At 46.3% G+C, this 16,040-nt stretch overlaps 1 protein-coding gene across 1 annotated transcript in view; it reads left to right on the forward strand.

The window, feature by feature from the left end:
• Positions 1-980: 980 nt before the first annotated feature.
• The window catches only part of LOC119376826 (exocyst complex component 5-like), an 88,880-nt gene continuing 73,820 nt past the window's right edge, over positions 981-16,040 (forward strand). The window contains 2 exon segments of the mRNA XM_049411491.1: positions 981-1,116; positions 1,118-1,174. Of these exon segments, the coding sequence (XP_049267448.1) occupies positions 997-1,116; positions 1,118-1,174 (177 nt within the window). The 5' untranslated portion in view covers positions 981-996.

Consider the following 16,040-nt stretch of genomic DNA (forward strand, 5'->3'; position numbering starts at 1 on the left):
TCGTGCTCGTGCTCGAGAGAGTCTGCGCTCCGTCGTGACTGTGGTGCATCGTCGCCGTCAATCCAGCTGTCAATAACGCCTTTACACAGCGAATGTGTGCCCCTTGTGGAATGCTAGCTGAGGATTGGTTGGGGGTGGGTTACTGCTGGCAGTGGCTTAGAGTGGACGAGAGAGTTCTTCACCTCACCAAATGATTTGAAGAAGTATTTGGCCTTCTAAAAAGTTCCAGTGCGTAAGCAAATGTGGTTCCTGGTGAGGGATTAATCGAACTTAATAGATTGTCCCAAAAGACACAAAAGGAAAATTGAAAATGACATTCGGGAGCTCTATGTGCTGCTACAAAACCATAGCATGATTATGAGGCATGCTGTAGGGGGGCACTCCAGATTAATTATGACGTCCCAGTCTTCACTGTGCACTTCAGGTGTAAATGCATTCTAGCATTTCACCTGCATTGAAATGCAGCTGTGATTGAACACACCACCACTGTATGCTACAGCCACTAAGCCACCGTGGCAGGCAACAGGCACACTGCAAGCAGCCAGAGGAGCAGATGTTGCATCGCCTTTCTAGTGCAAACTTCAAACCGCCAAAGTATAAGTGACCACAAAACGCTTTTCAAGTGTCATATTTGTGGTAAATATAAACCTAATAAAAGAATGTCAGTGACAGCACTGACACTTGGTTGATAACTAGTGCTCTTTCTAGAAACTGTGATGCTTTTGATTTGGTTCTGAATGTGTATACACGTATTTTAAAAATGACTAGCTCTTGAACAGGTTGAGGTGAAACTATAACTTTGTTCAGGGATCTTTAATTAGCGGAATTTTTTGTTCAGTGATCTTGATTAGCAGAATTTTTAAAATTTGAAAAAAAAAAAACCAAGAGACTTCTCGTAAAATCTGTTTTAAATGGTTTATTTTTCCTTTATGTACAGGAATCGTTCAGCCCTGAAGACTTTGTTGAGCGCCTTGCCTGGCGCAGCCTGGGAGGCACATGGACCCCGAGACGTTTGACCCCAGTGTGCTGCAGGAGGCATTCAAGCAAGGCATTCGAGACCTGCAGGTCCTTTTTGAGATGACCCAGAAAAAGTGCGAACGCCTCGAGATGATCTGTCCGTGAGGAGGAAGCACGTCATTGCCACAAGGTGGCTGAACTCCAGGACAAGAACAAGGTTCCTCATATCGCTCCATACTTCATCCCTGTCACTTAACCTTTCGCTGTCCACTGACGTACCAGTACCCCCCCCCCCCCCATGCAGTGTCACTGGCGTACTGGTACATTTTCCAATGTGGGCTCAAAAATTCGTGCCTAAGCGCAAGGTTGGTGCGATTAGAGTGATTCTACTGGTGTGCCATCTGTAGATTCTTTCTAGAACCACATATTTTTGCTGTGGTTGATTTGTGTATTGAAGAGTACTGAGTGACCAGGCCTGCCCTTCTTTGCTGGGCCACTTAGCGTGCGCTACTCTCTCGACCATGTGGTGCACGTGCGATTACGGGTACAATGGTTGTTTTGCCATGTGGCTGTGGGTTGCAAGGTTTTCTCTTTTTTTTGTATTGTGTTGATGTGTCTGCTACGGCGTGTCAAGTTCAGAAGTGCTCGTCGTTGCCTCTCCAGTGGACCAAGACATGACTGTTATTGTATCCCCTTCCCATCCATATCTCTCATCTTGACCTCACAACCTGCGTTCTTTGCGTTTCAAGCTCCCTGATATTCCCGAAAACCAAGCGACACTGGGGGTGTGTCACAATGTAATGGCTAACATGCAGTGCCCTCGCGGCTCTGTTGCTTTGTGTGTTGTGGCGTCACGCCTGAGGACTGAAAGATGGGGGACGCGGGGGAAAATAAAGATTTAGTTTGTTTTGGGCTCTCGTAGCGCTATGTCTTATTTTTCCGATCTAGTCTCCGCTATCTCCCGGCCATCTGCACGTGTATCAACTGGCGACGAAGATAAAAAAGAATGTTCTCGTGAGTTCCTGCTGCCTCCACCATCCGTCCCAAATGCCAAATTTCGACAATCTTGAGCCCTTTCGAGGGGAGGAGGCGATGATCTGCCCTGCTACGTGGACCGGCTGAAGGCATTCTTCACGGCGAATGACATCGCTGAAGACAAGCGAACAGCCGTCTTCATCAGCTGCTGCGGGCAGAAGACGTATGCGTTGCTTCGCAATTTGGTCAAGCCTGACCAGCCAAGTGACAAGACGTTGGACGAGATTCTGTTGGTGCTAGGAAACCACTACTGCCCGAAGCCTTCTGCTGTTGTGCAGCGGTTTCCGTTTCAAACTCGCGCATTCGCGCTGAAGGAGAGGTCCGTCAGCAACTTCATTGCAGCGCTGAAGAGCCTTTCCGAGCACTGCAACTTCGGTAAAGAGCTTTGAAAACATGCTCCGCGACCGCGTCGTGTGTGGCATCAACAACGCAGACGTCCAACAAGATTGCTGGAAAAAGCGGACCTGACTTTCGAAGACGCAGTGCAGACCGCCCTAGCAATGGAAGCAGCAAAGAAGGATGCAGGGGAGATAGCGCAAGCTCACGCTAGCACCTTCTTTTCCACCCTCTGCGTCTCGGCAGCGCCGGTGGGCGTGTCCTGTATCGCTGCGGGGATGCACACCTGGCGTCCGCTTGCCGGCATGTGAAGACCGTCTGCAGTTACTGCCACAAACGCGGGCACTTGGCGAAAGTTTGCAATACCAAACAAAAAGACAGCAATCACAGAGTGACAGGTCTCCCAGGCTGCGTTCGTTCGCGGGCCGAAGTTCACTGTCGGCGAGCAACCGTCATCGCGTAATACTGTCCAGGATGAAGCCTCCGCTAACAGATTCGCCGCCGAAGTTTTCGACATGTGGTTAGTTGACTACACCAAGGCGCCTCCACCTTTTACCGTCAGTGTTGAAGTTTGCGGCAAGCCGCTCCGCATGGAAGTGGGACACGGGAGCGAGCGTCTCAGTCATTGCCAAGTCGCGTTTGCTACAGCTTCTACCTTCAATTCCGGTGCAGCCGTCTCAAGTATTTCTGCGAAGCTATTCCGGGGATTTAAAGAAGGTACAAGGCAAAGCTGATGTCCATGTAAAGTTTCATGGCAAGGAGGCTCACCTACCGATTTTTCTGGACGGAAACGAATCACCCACTCTGCTCGGATGCAACTGTATGCAAGAATTGGGCATCGGCGTCTCCGACGTTGAAGTGAATATTCATGCACTTGCTGATGTGAAACACGTAGTGCAAGATTACACTGAAGTGTTTGAAGAAGGCTTGGGTACGTTCAAGGGTGCGACAGCTTCACTACATGTACCTTCAGATGCTCCACCACGGTTCTTCAAGCCATGCCCACTGCCGTATGCTTTGATAGACGGAGTCACGCAAGAAATTCAGCGATTAATAAGAGATTCCATCATTGTTCCGGTGAAGACAGCTAGGTGGGCTGCCCCAATTGTTCCCGTGACAAAAAGGGATGGGCGCATCAGAATCTGCGGGGACTTTGGTGTCATCATTAACCCAGTCGCGACGGTGGAACGCTACCCTATTCCAAGGATTGAGGACTTGTGGACTGTGCTGGCTGGAGGGTGAGAAATTTCAAAGTGGACTTGCGTGATGCATACCAGCAAGTCGTCCTGGATGAGGCCTCTAGAAAGTACGTCACGATTTCGACGCACATGGGGGTTGTTCCAGTACACCCGCTTACCTTTTGGGGTCTCATCTGCTCCAGCTATTTTTCAACGCGAGATGGAGAACTTGCTCAGGGGTCTGCCACATGTAGTGGTCTATTTTGACGACATTCTCATAACTGGTGCAATGATGCCGAGCACTGTCGCAACCTCCGTACGGTACTAAGCAAACTTCAAGAATCTGGCCTCAAGTTGAAACTCGAGAAGTGCCACTTCTTCATACCCCAAGTGAGTATCTCGGGCACATTATCAGTAAGGAAGGCCTATCTCCGAACATGGACAAGGTGTCTGCCATTCTGCCCGCTCCTGTGCCACAAGATGTCAAGGAACTTCAAAGCTTCTTGGGACTCGTCAACTTCTATCGGCGTTTCTTGCCCAACCTTTCTGCAATCTCCGTCCGTTGCACTTGCTTCTTGTGATGGAAAGAAGTGGCAGTGGGGAAAGGACCAGCAAGATGCTTTCACTGCCTGCAAGCATCTGGGGACTTCAGCTCCAGTTCTTGTACATTTCCGCCCAGACAGGCCTGTATGTCTCAGCTGTGATGCATCACCTTACGGTATAGGCGCAGTTTTGGCGCACAAAGATGCTGATGGCCGAGAACGTCCAATTGCTTTTGCTTCTAGAAGTTTATCAAAAGCAGAGCAAAACTATAGTCAACTTGACAAGGAAGCATTGGCCTTGGTGTTTGGCGTGGATCGGTTCCACCAGTACTTGTGGGGCATACCGTTGAAGCACACACTGACCACAAGCCACTTCTTGGACTTCTGGGTGCCAACAAGCCTGTTCCTGTGCAGGCTTCGCCAAGAGTGGTCAGATGGGCCCTGAAGCTCTCCGCTACAATTACAAACTGTCTGCAAACCTGGCAAAGAGCTCGGGCATGCCGATGCGCTTAGTAGACTGCCGCTGCCCAACCGACTGCACTGCATTTCCTCGCCCTGCTGAGATCTTCATGCTGGAGGAGGCATATCCACAACTCCTCTCACCAGCTGTTGTTGCACGAGCCACAAGGGACGATCGGTAGTGAGCCATGTTGTCCTATCTGTGTTGAAAGGAGAAAGCCTCCCAGCGGGACCAGAGTGGAAACCCTTCAGTGCCAGAAGTGCGGAACTCAGTCTCCATGAAGGCTGTCTACTATGGGGATCAAGAGTCGTGATTCCGAAAAAATTGCTGGCCCAGGTACTTGGTGTGCTCCATGCCAGCCACAAGAGCAAGATGATCGCCAGGAGCCATGTCTGGTGGCCAGGCATTGACAATGACATCGCAAACAGTGTGAAGAGCTGCGCTACGTGCCAGGCTCAACATAGAGCTGCCCAGCCAGTGCAGCAGACACCCTGGCCTTTTCCACAGCGACCCTGGTCTAGGCTTCACATTGATTTCGGGGGACCATTTCTAGGGCATACCTTCTTGGTTATAGTGGACGCCTTCTCGAAATGGATAGAAGTCTTCCCTGTGTCTTCCACATCAGCAGACGCTACCATTTCCGCCTTGAGAATGGCATTCGCCCAGAACGGCCTCCCTGACATCATAGTTTCGGACAATGGTCCTGCTTTTACCAGTGCACAGTACCTGGACTTCTTGACTCGAAATGGAATACGTCGCATGCTGGTACCGCCGTATCACCCTGCGTCCAACGGTGCCGCAGAGCGAGCAGTACAGACTGTCAAAAACAAACTCAAGAAATCTGGGTCGGGCAACTTCCAAACACAACTGTCCCGGTTCTTATTCCACTACAGGACTATACCTCACGAAGTAACGGGTCGGCCACCGTGCGAACTCCTGACAGGGAGAGCCTTCAAGACACCGTTGAATGTCTTGCGGCCAAGCCTGCAGACGTCGGTACTTCTAAGGCAACTTAAGCAGAAGTTGTATGCCGACAGAGGATCCCGGCCAACTCCGTCATTGCAACCAGGAGACAGCGTGTATGCGCGAAACTTTCGACAGGGAGCACCATGGGTGCGGGCCAGTGTTGTCGACGTCACCCCGCCGTCGGCCCGCGTCATTCTCGACTATAGGTCTATATGGCACCGACACGGTGACCACTTGCGTCTTGCCCAGACAGGGCCACCGGGTACATCTGAAACGAATGCGCTTCACCATGCTAGTGCTGCGGCCATACCACAATGGGAACAGCCTCCTCTCCTTGAATCAACTGTTCCGGACATGCCGGAGCAAGAGGCTGTCGAGCCGGCTACAAGTTTGCCTGAGAGGGGCTGTGCCATAAACACTGACATTACTGCAAGCAGCAGTGGTGTTCATGTGGGGAGTGACTCTTCCGTGGCTGCGCCTTGCACACCAGTGTTAAGACGCAACAACAGGTCGAGGAAACCAGTGCTTAGGTACTCCCGTAGTTATTCTTCTTAAAAGGGGAGGAGTGTCACAATGTAATGGCTAACATGCAGTGCCCTCGCGCGGCTCTGTTGCTTTGTGTGTTGTGGCGTCACGCCTGAGGACTGAAAGATGGGGACGCGGGAAAATAAAGAGTTAGTTTGTTTTGGGCTCTCGTAGCGCTATGTCTTATTTTTCTGATCTAGTCTCCGGCTATCTCCCGGCCATCTGCACGTGTATCAGGGTGCTTCATGGCCAGAAACACTCGACAGTGAAAGGGTTAAAGGGGCCCCACACCCAAATTTAGCACGCCGAGTTTTACATTGCAACACGTTCCTTGTATCGTCTTGAGATGAATGCAAAAAGAATGTTAGAGGTAGACACATGCAAACTAAAGTTGCTGAACTTACAAATTCAAAATAAAAGCAGGCGACAAAAATCGACATACCCTTCCGTGTTTCACTCACCCAGTGAGGTGTCAATCTGGTTTGTCTGGTTCCAATTAAAATGTGGGTTACATTTTGTCATACCAGAAACCTGCAGGGCATAGTGGCGTTCCTGCTGCACTTTTTGATGGCTTCACTGTCACGGATTCGGGAGGTCCCGGGTGATAGGCTCAGTCAAGACTTGTTTATTGGCACAACACAACACATTTATGAAACAAACAAGCATCACTCTGAAAATATACAAATATACAAAAATGATCAGTAACTGCGAACTGATTCACACAAGCAATGAAGTCTATGCTCTTATATCTAAACCGTCCTACTTCTTGAATAGTTCATCCACTTGACTTCTAACTGCTGATGCATTAGGCCAGCCTTACTTGGTGACGTTGACTTGCTCATGGCTTAAGTCCATTCTGTCACTCTCTTGTTTGGCATCTGCCTGGCCAAAGATGACCTCGCCAATCATGGAGTTCAGTCTGTTGTCCGATGCGTCGTTCGTCGCCTGTGCGTGCAGGCCGATGACGCAAGTAGCCTTTAGGGCCATAAGCCTAGCTTCGTCGTCAGCTCGCTCACCCGGTGTGGTGTTCCACGTGGAGTTAAGAGACGACTCTATCCTGACAAATAGGAGATCAAAACTAGTCAGAAACGATGAGTATTGGTAAATTCTGTGTTTTGCCATAGAGAGAATGAATGGTCTCTCTCCGATACAGAAATGCAAGATACAGTGTATTGATTGTATCATTGCAAAATACGTGGTAATAATTGCATTATGCAAAATACGGTCTATTGATTGTATCATTGCTATTTTATATCGTCTAAACCTGCACAAGTACGTCTGCTTCTGCTGCTCTTTGTTTTCTATATTTCTATAGCACCCAGAATAGCTTGAATGACAGCTTCTGATGTGAGGCATAGTGTGAGAACCCTTCCCATGTGTCTTGTTACATTCCCGTGAGAATGTGTTATCACTAGAGGCCGGATTTTTAGGCACTAAAAAATGGGCAGGCAAAACGTTTTAGGCCTCCAATATCGTAAATATAGGCACAATACGTTTTTACAGAAATGGAAATAATTTCAAGGCAAGGCGTGTGCAACGTCTATTTACGACAGGAAAAAAAAAAATGTTATTATTTAAGGTGGTACACAGGCACCGACAGTTGAGCGTAGCCGTGCAAGTGTCCTTTGTCCGCCACGCCTTGCAGAACACGGTCTCTCCGCTTATTCTGTAGCATGGTGAGTCAAGTGTCCACTGTCAAATCAACACACTCCTGTGTGCCTTTCTTTTTGGCATGACAGAGAAGGGTAGAGCAGGAGCCGACATCCAGATCGCTAAACGACCACAACGAAGGGATTCTTCCTATTGGCTGGGTCGAATCGCGTAGCACCAGTTTGTCCCCTGGCGGTGAACACCTTAAAAAGTAAATCACAAACTTCACAAAGCCGCGCTAGCATGTCTACAATATGACACGCAGCTGTTTTTGAGGTGGCTTTAACACTAAAAGTTCACAAGGAAGGACCATTTGGGATTTGTTTTTTGCCACACCTTGCCATGGTTTCGCCACACTGCTATGCGCGAGGTCGATCAAGGCTTCTTCGTTGAAGCATTCCGCATGATACTTTCCCTAGAGGACCATAATGCTTGTGACGTGTTCGAGTGAATAATACTGCACGACACTGGGCAGAAAAAACTAAAACCATATGCCACACTGAGCATCTTTGCTCATCGGCCAATGCAGAAGGAATGGCTGCAAGTGAATGAGGGGGGACGAGTGTTCACAGCAAACTTCCCAAAGAAAAAGTTTGTTATTAATTCCTGTAATAAAACCCAGATTTAAATAAGTGCTCTTTTATTATCTTGCATCTCTACAAAAAGCCACCTATCTCAGCTTTTCTCGTTATTAATATGGTTTTAGGGCCTGTAGGAGTACACATACCTCAAATTTATTCGAAGTTGCATTGGGTAACATTTCAACATACATTTATATCTGCGGGGCGTGGAGGCGGCGGAAGCAGTAAAAGGGGGACAGCTTTGAATGAATGTATTTGTTTAAAAATCAGATAAACATTAAAATGGGCGAGACACTAGCGGGCATGCTATATTTCCTAGATCTTGAAAGGTTCTCTGGTTGCTGATATTCCACACATGCAGTGCAACTCTTTCTCCTGAGTAAACCTATTATAGTACTTATAAACAAAATAAGCTTGGTTAAAAATACCGTGTAACCGTTTGAATACTTCTGAATGCTGACAAATGTAACGAAAGGAATAATAGCGTATATTTTGCACTGCGCACTACAGGAGCACTGGGTGCCTAGTGAGGTTTCACAATGTAGCAGTAAGCTCGCAACCTGCCTATTTTTTTTTTTTCGAACTAGAAAACGAGCACGATTAGCTAACCCATACATCACCTCTACTTCAAGTTACCCTGAATTTCAAAACATGCGAAGAAGTAAATGTTCTGGGGGACTGGTGCTGCTTCGGAAACTAATGCGTTTTATTTCAGCATTTAACGTGCTCCGGCCTCAATAAATCTATTTTCCCTGTGGTTCAGTGGTTGCTGAGGCCACAAATGTTAACACTTAAACAGTTCAAGTGCGGGGTGAGTTCGGTTTCAGGTGTCCGCAAGATGCACGGGAGCGAGCGGCGCCTCGTCTGCTAGCGCTGCTCCTTGGACCCCTCGAGAGGGCACGCGAGTGGTTGTTGCTACCTTTGAAAAATAGAGGAGCCTGGGCGCACCCTGAGGACGAGTACAGAGAGAAAGAAAAACATTTTAATGTTTGCACTAAGTTGAGCCAAGCCTGCTGAAAAAAAAATTCTTCACGGCAGGATTTGAACCTGCGGCGTACCCTCGATCCGAAGGCGAGCATCCTAGCTGTTTGGCTATCCAGGCACGCTAGCAGAGCACAGCATAGCCTTGTATAGTATGGTGTAGCAAAAGGATGGGAAAGGGAAGTGGGTGTGAGGAGGAGAGATGGGATGGTGAGGAGGAGGGGAGAGAGTAAAGCTTAGCACACAACAAATGAGAAAGAGGGAAACAGAGAAATGCAAAAAAAAGAGAGAGAAAAAAATCTACTGTTACAAATTAAAGGGAGAAAGCATGTCGGTCTCGGAGGATTTCTCGGCCGCCACTAGAGAAGTTCGAAAGTGTCTCTGGGATAGTACGATTGATATCGGGAGAGGTGGGACAAAAGTGAAACTGATACACGATAAAATAAAAATTGGCAGTGAATTGTAACTATTGGCAGTGAAAATTGGCAGTGAAATATAACTAAAAATACTCGAGTACCAAGCAATCTGCGCTGCAGAAACAATCGGACAATGGACCGTCAGGTTCGCGCCGGCGCGGGAGCTGTGCAATAAAACAAAAGCCGCAAAAGTACTTTCCGATGTCTTAACCTAAATGCCCGAAGTATACTATTAAAGAAAACAGCTGAGCTTGAAAGCATAGTTATTGCCCACAGCTCCCATGTAATAGTTATTACGGGAACGTGGCTTCACGGCGACTTAGGTGACTCAGAAATCGTACCGCATGGATACCATACGTACTGCAAGGACCGCGACTCCCACAGCGGCGGCAATGCTATTTTGTACATGGACTCGTTGCACGTTACAAGACTGCCGGATATCATCAGTGTTGAGTGCGTACTGGTTCACTTTCATGAATTTTATTTGGTAATTGCAGGTTTTTACCTAACAGGGGATTTCTTAAGGCGCTTAACGAGTTCGTGTGCAAGAACTAACCTTGTACTAACTGGTGACTTTAACGGGGATGTTCCTGAAGCACTTTGTGTTTCCCTTCGTTGACATTGTTTTATTACATGGCTTAACACAATTAGTAAAAGCACCTACAAGGATACTAGGTTATAGCCACTCAGTTTTGGATCTTTTCATTATTAGTGACAGTGTTCTTGATCGCGACCCGAAAGTTGACATATTCAGAGGTGTCTCGGACCACACATTACTGTGCTTCAATCTCAAAGTCAAATTTCGATCTAGACTGGAAAAAAAGGAGTGTATTGTACCTGTGTTCACATGTGGGACGTCATTATATTAGATGCTCTGGATAGTTCTTTTTCTTTGTTTGAATCATTTTATGAATCGGATGCAACCTCTGTTGAACATATGTGGTGCTTTTTTAAAAACCTTGTGCTTACTTGTGTAAAAAGCATTGTTCCACACAAACGTAAGTTGCAGCGTGCACATAATCCATGGATGACGAAAGAGATTGCATGTCACTAACGTAAGTTAAACGGGGCAAAAAGGCAGCACAGACGGCATCCGTGTTCAGGTGGCTCAGATAAGATATTGGAGATATGCGAGCAGCTAAAAAACAGCATTAAGAAGGTCAAAGATTTTTACGAACACGTTTGCCTTAAAAACTTTCTCATAACTTCACCAGAAAAAGTTTGGCGACACATTTTGCCAAAAAAGAAACCTCCGCCTCCTCTATCGGTCGATGGTATCCCTATGACGGATAACGTAGTAATTGCTGAAGTGCTTAATGCTTATTTTGGTTCTGTGTTTCTCGTTGACGATGGCTGCACATTGGAATTTAACCAATTTGATAACTTAGAACCTATTGAAAATGTGTGTATCTGAAGAAGGCATACTTACGCTGTCGCTAAAATTAGATGACAAGGAATCGCCAGGCATAGATGGTATACCGAATACATTTCTAAAACGTTATGCAGAATGGTGTTCAAGATGTTTGTGTCTATTATGAGATGATTCACGGTCACTGACCAAGTCGGATGAGATGATCTGACGTTTCGGAACCGCATACGGGTTCCTTGTTCACTGAGCAGGACTCAGTGTCCGCTCAGGACACTGAACAGGTTCCTTGTTCACTGAGCAGGATGTCTATTATTTAAAGGAGTCCTGACACAAAAATTTTCGCCCCGCGTTTTTTTGCTGCAATGTGTTGCTGGGGGCCTGTTAATCATAACACGGCACATCGCTTGCTGCAGCGTGCGACAGTAATTAATTACAAGCTCCTCATTACCAACACAGCCTCAGTTTCGGTTTGACAGAGCTCCAAAAACGACAAGCTGCCGGGTGAAACTATCACCACCTAGCGAGTGAAACGCTCGGTCACGTGAGCACACAGAACAGTGACGCATTTCCGCACGGTCTGTCGTCGTCGGGCTCATTGTCGTCTGATGGAGACGATTTCTTGCGCGGGGATGGAAGGAATTTTCGACGTGGCGAATCACTTCAGGTTTGACCCGCTGGCGAGGAGCGATTCGTCGGGAAGCGCGTCAAAACAGAAATGGCGGCTACGACGTCATCATAACCTGTACCAGCTGCAACGGTTATGTACGGCAAGTAGGGGGGTCACCTCGGGTCACCTCTGAGGGTGTCAATGCACCAGGTGCGGCCTATAATGCTGGATCGCGCTCGCGAACTTCAAATTCATATAAAATACCTTCCAAGCTTTATTCGCTGTCGATATTTGCATATGGTACACGCACGCACGGGAATCGATCCAGCAGGTCTCTCGGCCGCAAAATTTTGTGCCAGTACCCCTTTAAGAAATCCCTGTCTAAAGCGGAACTTCTCAGTGACTGGAAGTACGCAAAAATCACCCCTATCCCTAAAACAAGCGCACCGTCAGATGCATCCTACAGGCCAATTTCCTTATTAGCACATGCGCAAAGCTGCTAGAGCACATCATTTTAAACATGTATCAACTTTTCTTGAAGATGAATGCTTAATTGGTTCCTTTCAGCATGGTTTTCGCCGTGGTTACTCTACAGTTACTCAGCTCATTCAAACTGTCCATGACACAGCAGCGGCCCTAGACAGAGATAATCAGGTTGACATTATATTTCTAGATTTCGAAAAGGCATTCGACGGAATTGCTTATCGCAAATTATTATTGAAGCTATAGCCAATACTGAAGAACGCCACATTAATAGCTTGGATAGAAGCCTACCTTTCATGTAGAGGTCAAGCCATGCCCATTGACGACATAACTTCGCGTGCCATTTCAGTACTTTCAGGCATCGCGCAAGGGTCTGTTCTGGTCCCCTCTTTTTTCTCGTGTACATCAATGACATCGTTCAGACATTCCCTTTAAAATAAGGCTTTTTGCTGACGATTGTATTATATATTGCGAAGTTACTACATGCAACGACCAGCTTTTATTAAATGAATCTTGTGCCTAATTAAAACGTGGTGCGCAGATTGGCAAGAGACCATCAACAAAAAGAAAACGTGGCAATGATAATTAGTCGCAAAAAGTACCCAATAACATTCCGTTAATGTTTTGATAATCAACCTCTTGCAAGTAAACAACTATAAGTTTTGGGAGTCATCATCTCTCACGATCTTAGTGGAACAACCATATTGACTACATACAAGGAAGGCGATGAAAAACTCGGATACTTAAGGAGGCGCGTGAGTAAGTCTACACCAGAAAGTAAGCTTTTAGCGTATAAAACCTTTATTCGGCCACTGCTGGAATGTTGTGCAGCTGTATGGGATCCACATACAAAAGAAACGTTCAATATTGGAAAAAATACAGAGGAAATCAGTTAGGTTTATCTATAATAAATACAGCTGGCAGGCATCACCTACATCTCTCCTAAAAAAAGCTCAGCTCGAGAACTAGGAACTCTGCGATACCGTGAGCGAATGAAACTCATTTATCTCCTTTATCATGACAGTTAGGTATCGGAAAGGATACCTATCTAAAAGATGCTCACGGGCGGCTACTTGGTCCTATCATACTAAAAGAGTAGCTGAGTTTTTCTTCTCACCACACATTTCAGTATTCTTTTTTCCCGAGAACTGCAAGTAATTGGAATTCACTTCCCTCAGCTGTCGTTATCATGTTATCTACAGGTCTTTCAATCCAACATGTAGCTCTGACGTAGCTCATGAACCTTGATGATGTTGTCACATGTATATGCATATATCTACTCACTAGGCTTTTTGCTGTTATAGTATTTAGTAAAATATATGCTGCGTCTATTTTGCACATGTTTGTTGTATCTTGTTTTTTTTTTTCTATTTTGATTCAATGTTTGTCTTGATGCTCAGCTGTAACATTCCTCTCTATGTATTCACTAAATGATGCTTTGGTGAAATCTACGCCTTGTGTGTGTATAATATATCCATTTTTTTTACTGACTTGTAATGGCTTGTAACTACTCCTGCCTAAGATCTGAAATCCAAATCGGCAGTATTCTAATAAATAAATAAATAATAAATAAGATAGAGCAAGAGAAAAATTCTTGCCGAAAAAAATTCTTCACGCCCACTGACGGAGACATTGTGCGCAACCCCTTTCTATAGTGCATAGCCTGGCTGCACCCAGTCGTGTCTGGGAAGTCATGGGGTGTCCAAAAAAGTGCATAACGTACTCCCGAGCTGGAAGCTGTGCTTCACTGTGCCAAGTATTGCACGACTTAGTAGAAGCATTAAATTTGTTCGTTCTTCTTTTGCTCTTCACTCTCCCCTGATGACGCTCCACAATTTCGCATTCGCCGACCGCTCACACCTGCTCAGCGCGATGGTGTATGCTCGCCGGCATGTCTCATTTGCTGCTGCTAGTGGTTGCTTCTGGGAGTTGGTTGAACTAGAGGACTAGGTTGAACCCCATAGAGTTCCGAACAGTCAGTGTTGCTTGGCAACATGAATAAGGCTCAAACTGCACCGGGAAGCAAAACTTAAAGGGAAGCTGAAGCACTTAAAAAAAAAAGACTTTGGAATGTGTAATCATAGTTTGATCCCTGCTGAATTCGAAAACCAATGTAAGAGTTCACAGAATTGAACGTAAATAGCATTTCTTGGCAAAAAACAGCGCTGCAGCCGCAGGGATTCTTGAGCTGCTGAGCGAAAGCGGTTATTTCATCTTCGATGTGCCGCATCATCGGCGCCATCAGCTCTGTTAAAGTGCGGCTTTCGCAATCAGTTCCACCAACGTGCTCAGCCGGAACTAGTCACGGAGGCCACGGTTGGAGATACGACAGTGCTGCGTGCCTTTGCCAAAACTACCGACTATGACATAGTTCCGGTTAGTTCGTTTCCACGCCCACACTTTCGGCGCGTTCGCATGGGCGGAGCAAGACGAACTTTTCTTTGCGTATTTTAAAGCTCCTGCTGCCACAACAGCGGAAAAATATTACGCCATTGTTGACGATAATGTTGGTCCTGTTAACAACAAAGTTTTACCGAATTCTAAAACCACTTCAGCTTCCCTTAAGGTTAAATGTTCATAGAGGCGCCAGTTTAGAAAAGAGGCATTATAGGCACTTATAGACATGTAGGCGCATACGCCAAAAATAGGCATTTATAGGCACTATAGAAACACTATAAAAGCCCTCCTCTAATTCATGCTCACATATCAAAGCGGCACGATAGGAGTGCCAGGAACGAAATAGGCATTTGCCTAAAATCCGGTCTCTAGTTATCACACCATAAGAAAAAGTGGCTCTCGGTTGTTGTTGTCAGCTAAAACAGGAGCAGTGCAGTAATAAATAGCGCATAGCCGCAGGCAGCCAACACCTAATACCAGATGTGCCTCATTTGTTTCATAGAAACTCTTATTGCATTTTGTTTCAAAATGCACAGATCAGCTTGTATTGTACCAAGGAACTAATCTAGTAGCTTCTATTCTGTAAACAAACACATTCGTAAGCACAATTTGTGTGGTGGTTCATGCAGTCAGCTAGCCTCTAAAATTGGCTGATGGTATTTTTAAGGCACCAAGATTGTGTCTATGATTATTTGTTTATGGTTCATGTTGGGGCCTTAAAAGAGGAAGGACAATGCATGACTTTCTTCTTTATGTGCCGCTTTAAGGAGCTCATTTCGCAAAAATTCCAGTGTCGGCGTCGGGGGTTGTGAGCGAAAAATCAGTGTTGTCTGTGAGCGAAAAATTGAGAAAGATGCAAATAAAATAAATAAAAATCTTCGGTTCGAATGGGAATTGAACCCAGGCCTTCTGTGTGGCAAGTAGGTGTTCTACCACAGAACCACGCTGTTGCTTGAAACTGTTTCGGAAGAAAACATTATGAATGTCATGTAGTGGGAGGTGTTTTCTTAACGCATGTAATATTTTATGGCAGAAGTGTAGAATTGCGCCAGGTGTCAAGACATGTGAATTGCGCACCAAGGGGTGTTTTAGAGGCCCACACATTACAAAGCGTTCAGACATATTAACCATAATCAGCAGCAAAAGCATCAACAAAGTTGGCAGCTGCGTAGGTTCACATGTTGCCTTACGGACGCGTAGTGGGCCCTTTGCAAAAGGAAGAATTATGGCCTAGTGGGCACTTCGCAACTGTACTTGCAGTAAGCATTCTAGGATAGTTTCAAGCAGCCAATGTTACGTGCACAGACATTCGTTTCTTTGCGGCACGGGTGAGGCGTCCACCGAGAACCAAAGCAGGCTAGTGATTGAGAAGGTGATGCGCACGTTACGCTATTGCGTTTTCCCCTGAAGGCGAGGCTGAAGCATCTTTTGTCTCACTGAACAACCTGGTTCATGTTTCTCCTGGCGTTTATGCTTGTTTTTCTATGCAGCAGCTCGGTTCAAATCTGTGGAAGCATTAACTTGTGCATTGTGTGAGCTGTCAGTTTTTAAATATAC

The sequence above is a fragment of the Rhipicephalus sanguineus genome, unplaced genomic scaffold (genome assembly GCF_013339695.2).
Source record: "Rhipicephalus sanguineus isolate Rsan-2018 unplaced genomic scaffold, BIME_Rsan_1.4 Seq239, whole genome shotgun sequence".
Lineage (NCBI taxonomy): Eukaryota > Metazoa > Arthropoda > Arachnida > Ixodida > Ixodidae > Rhipicephalus > Rhipicephalus sanguineus.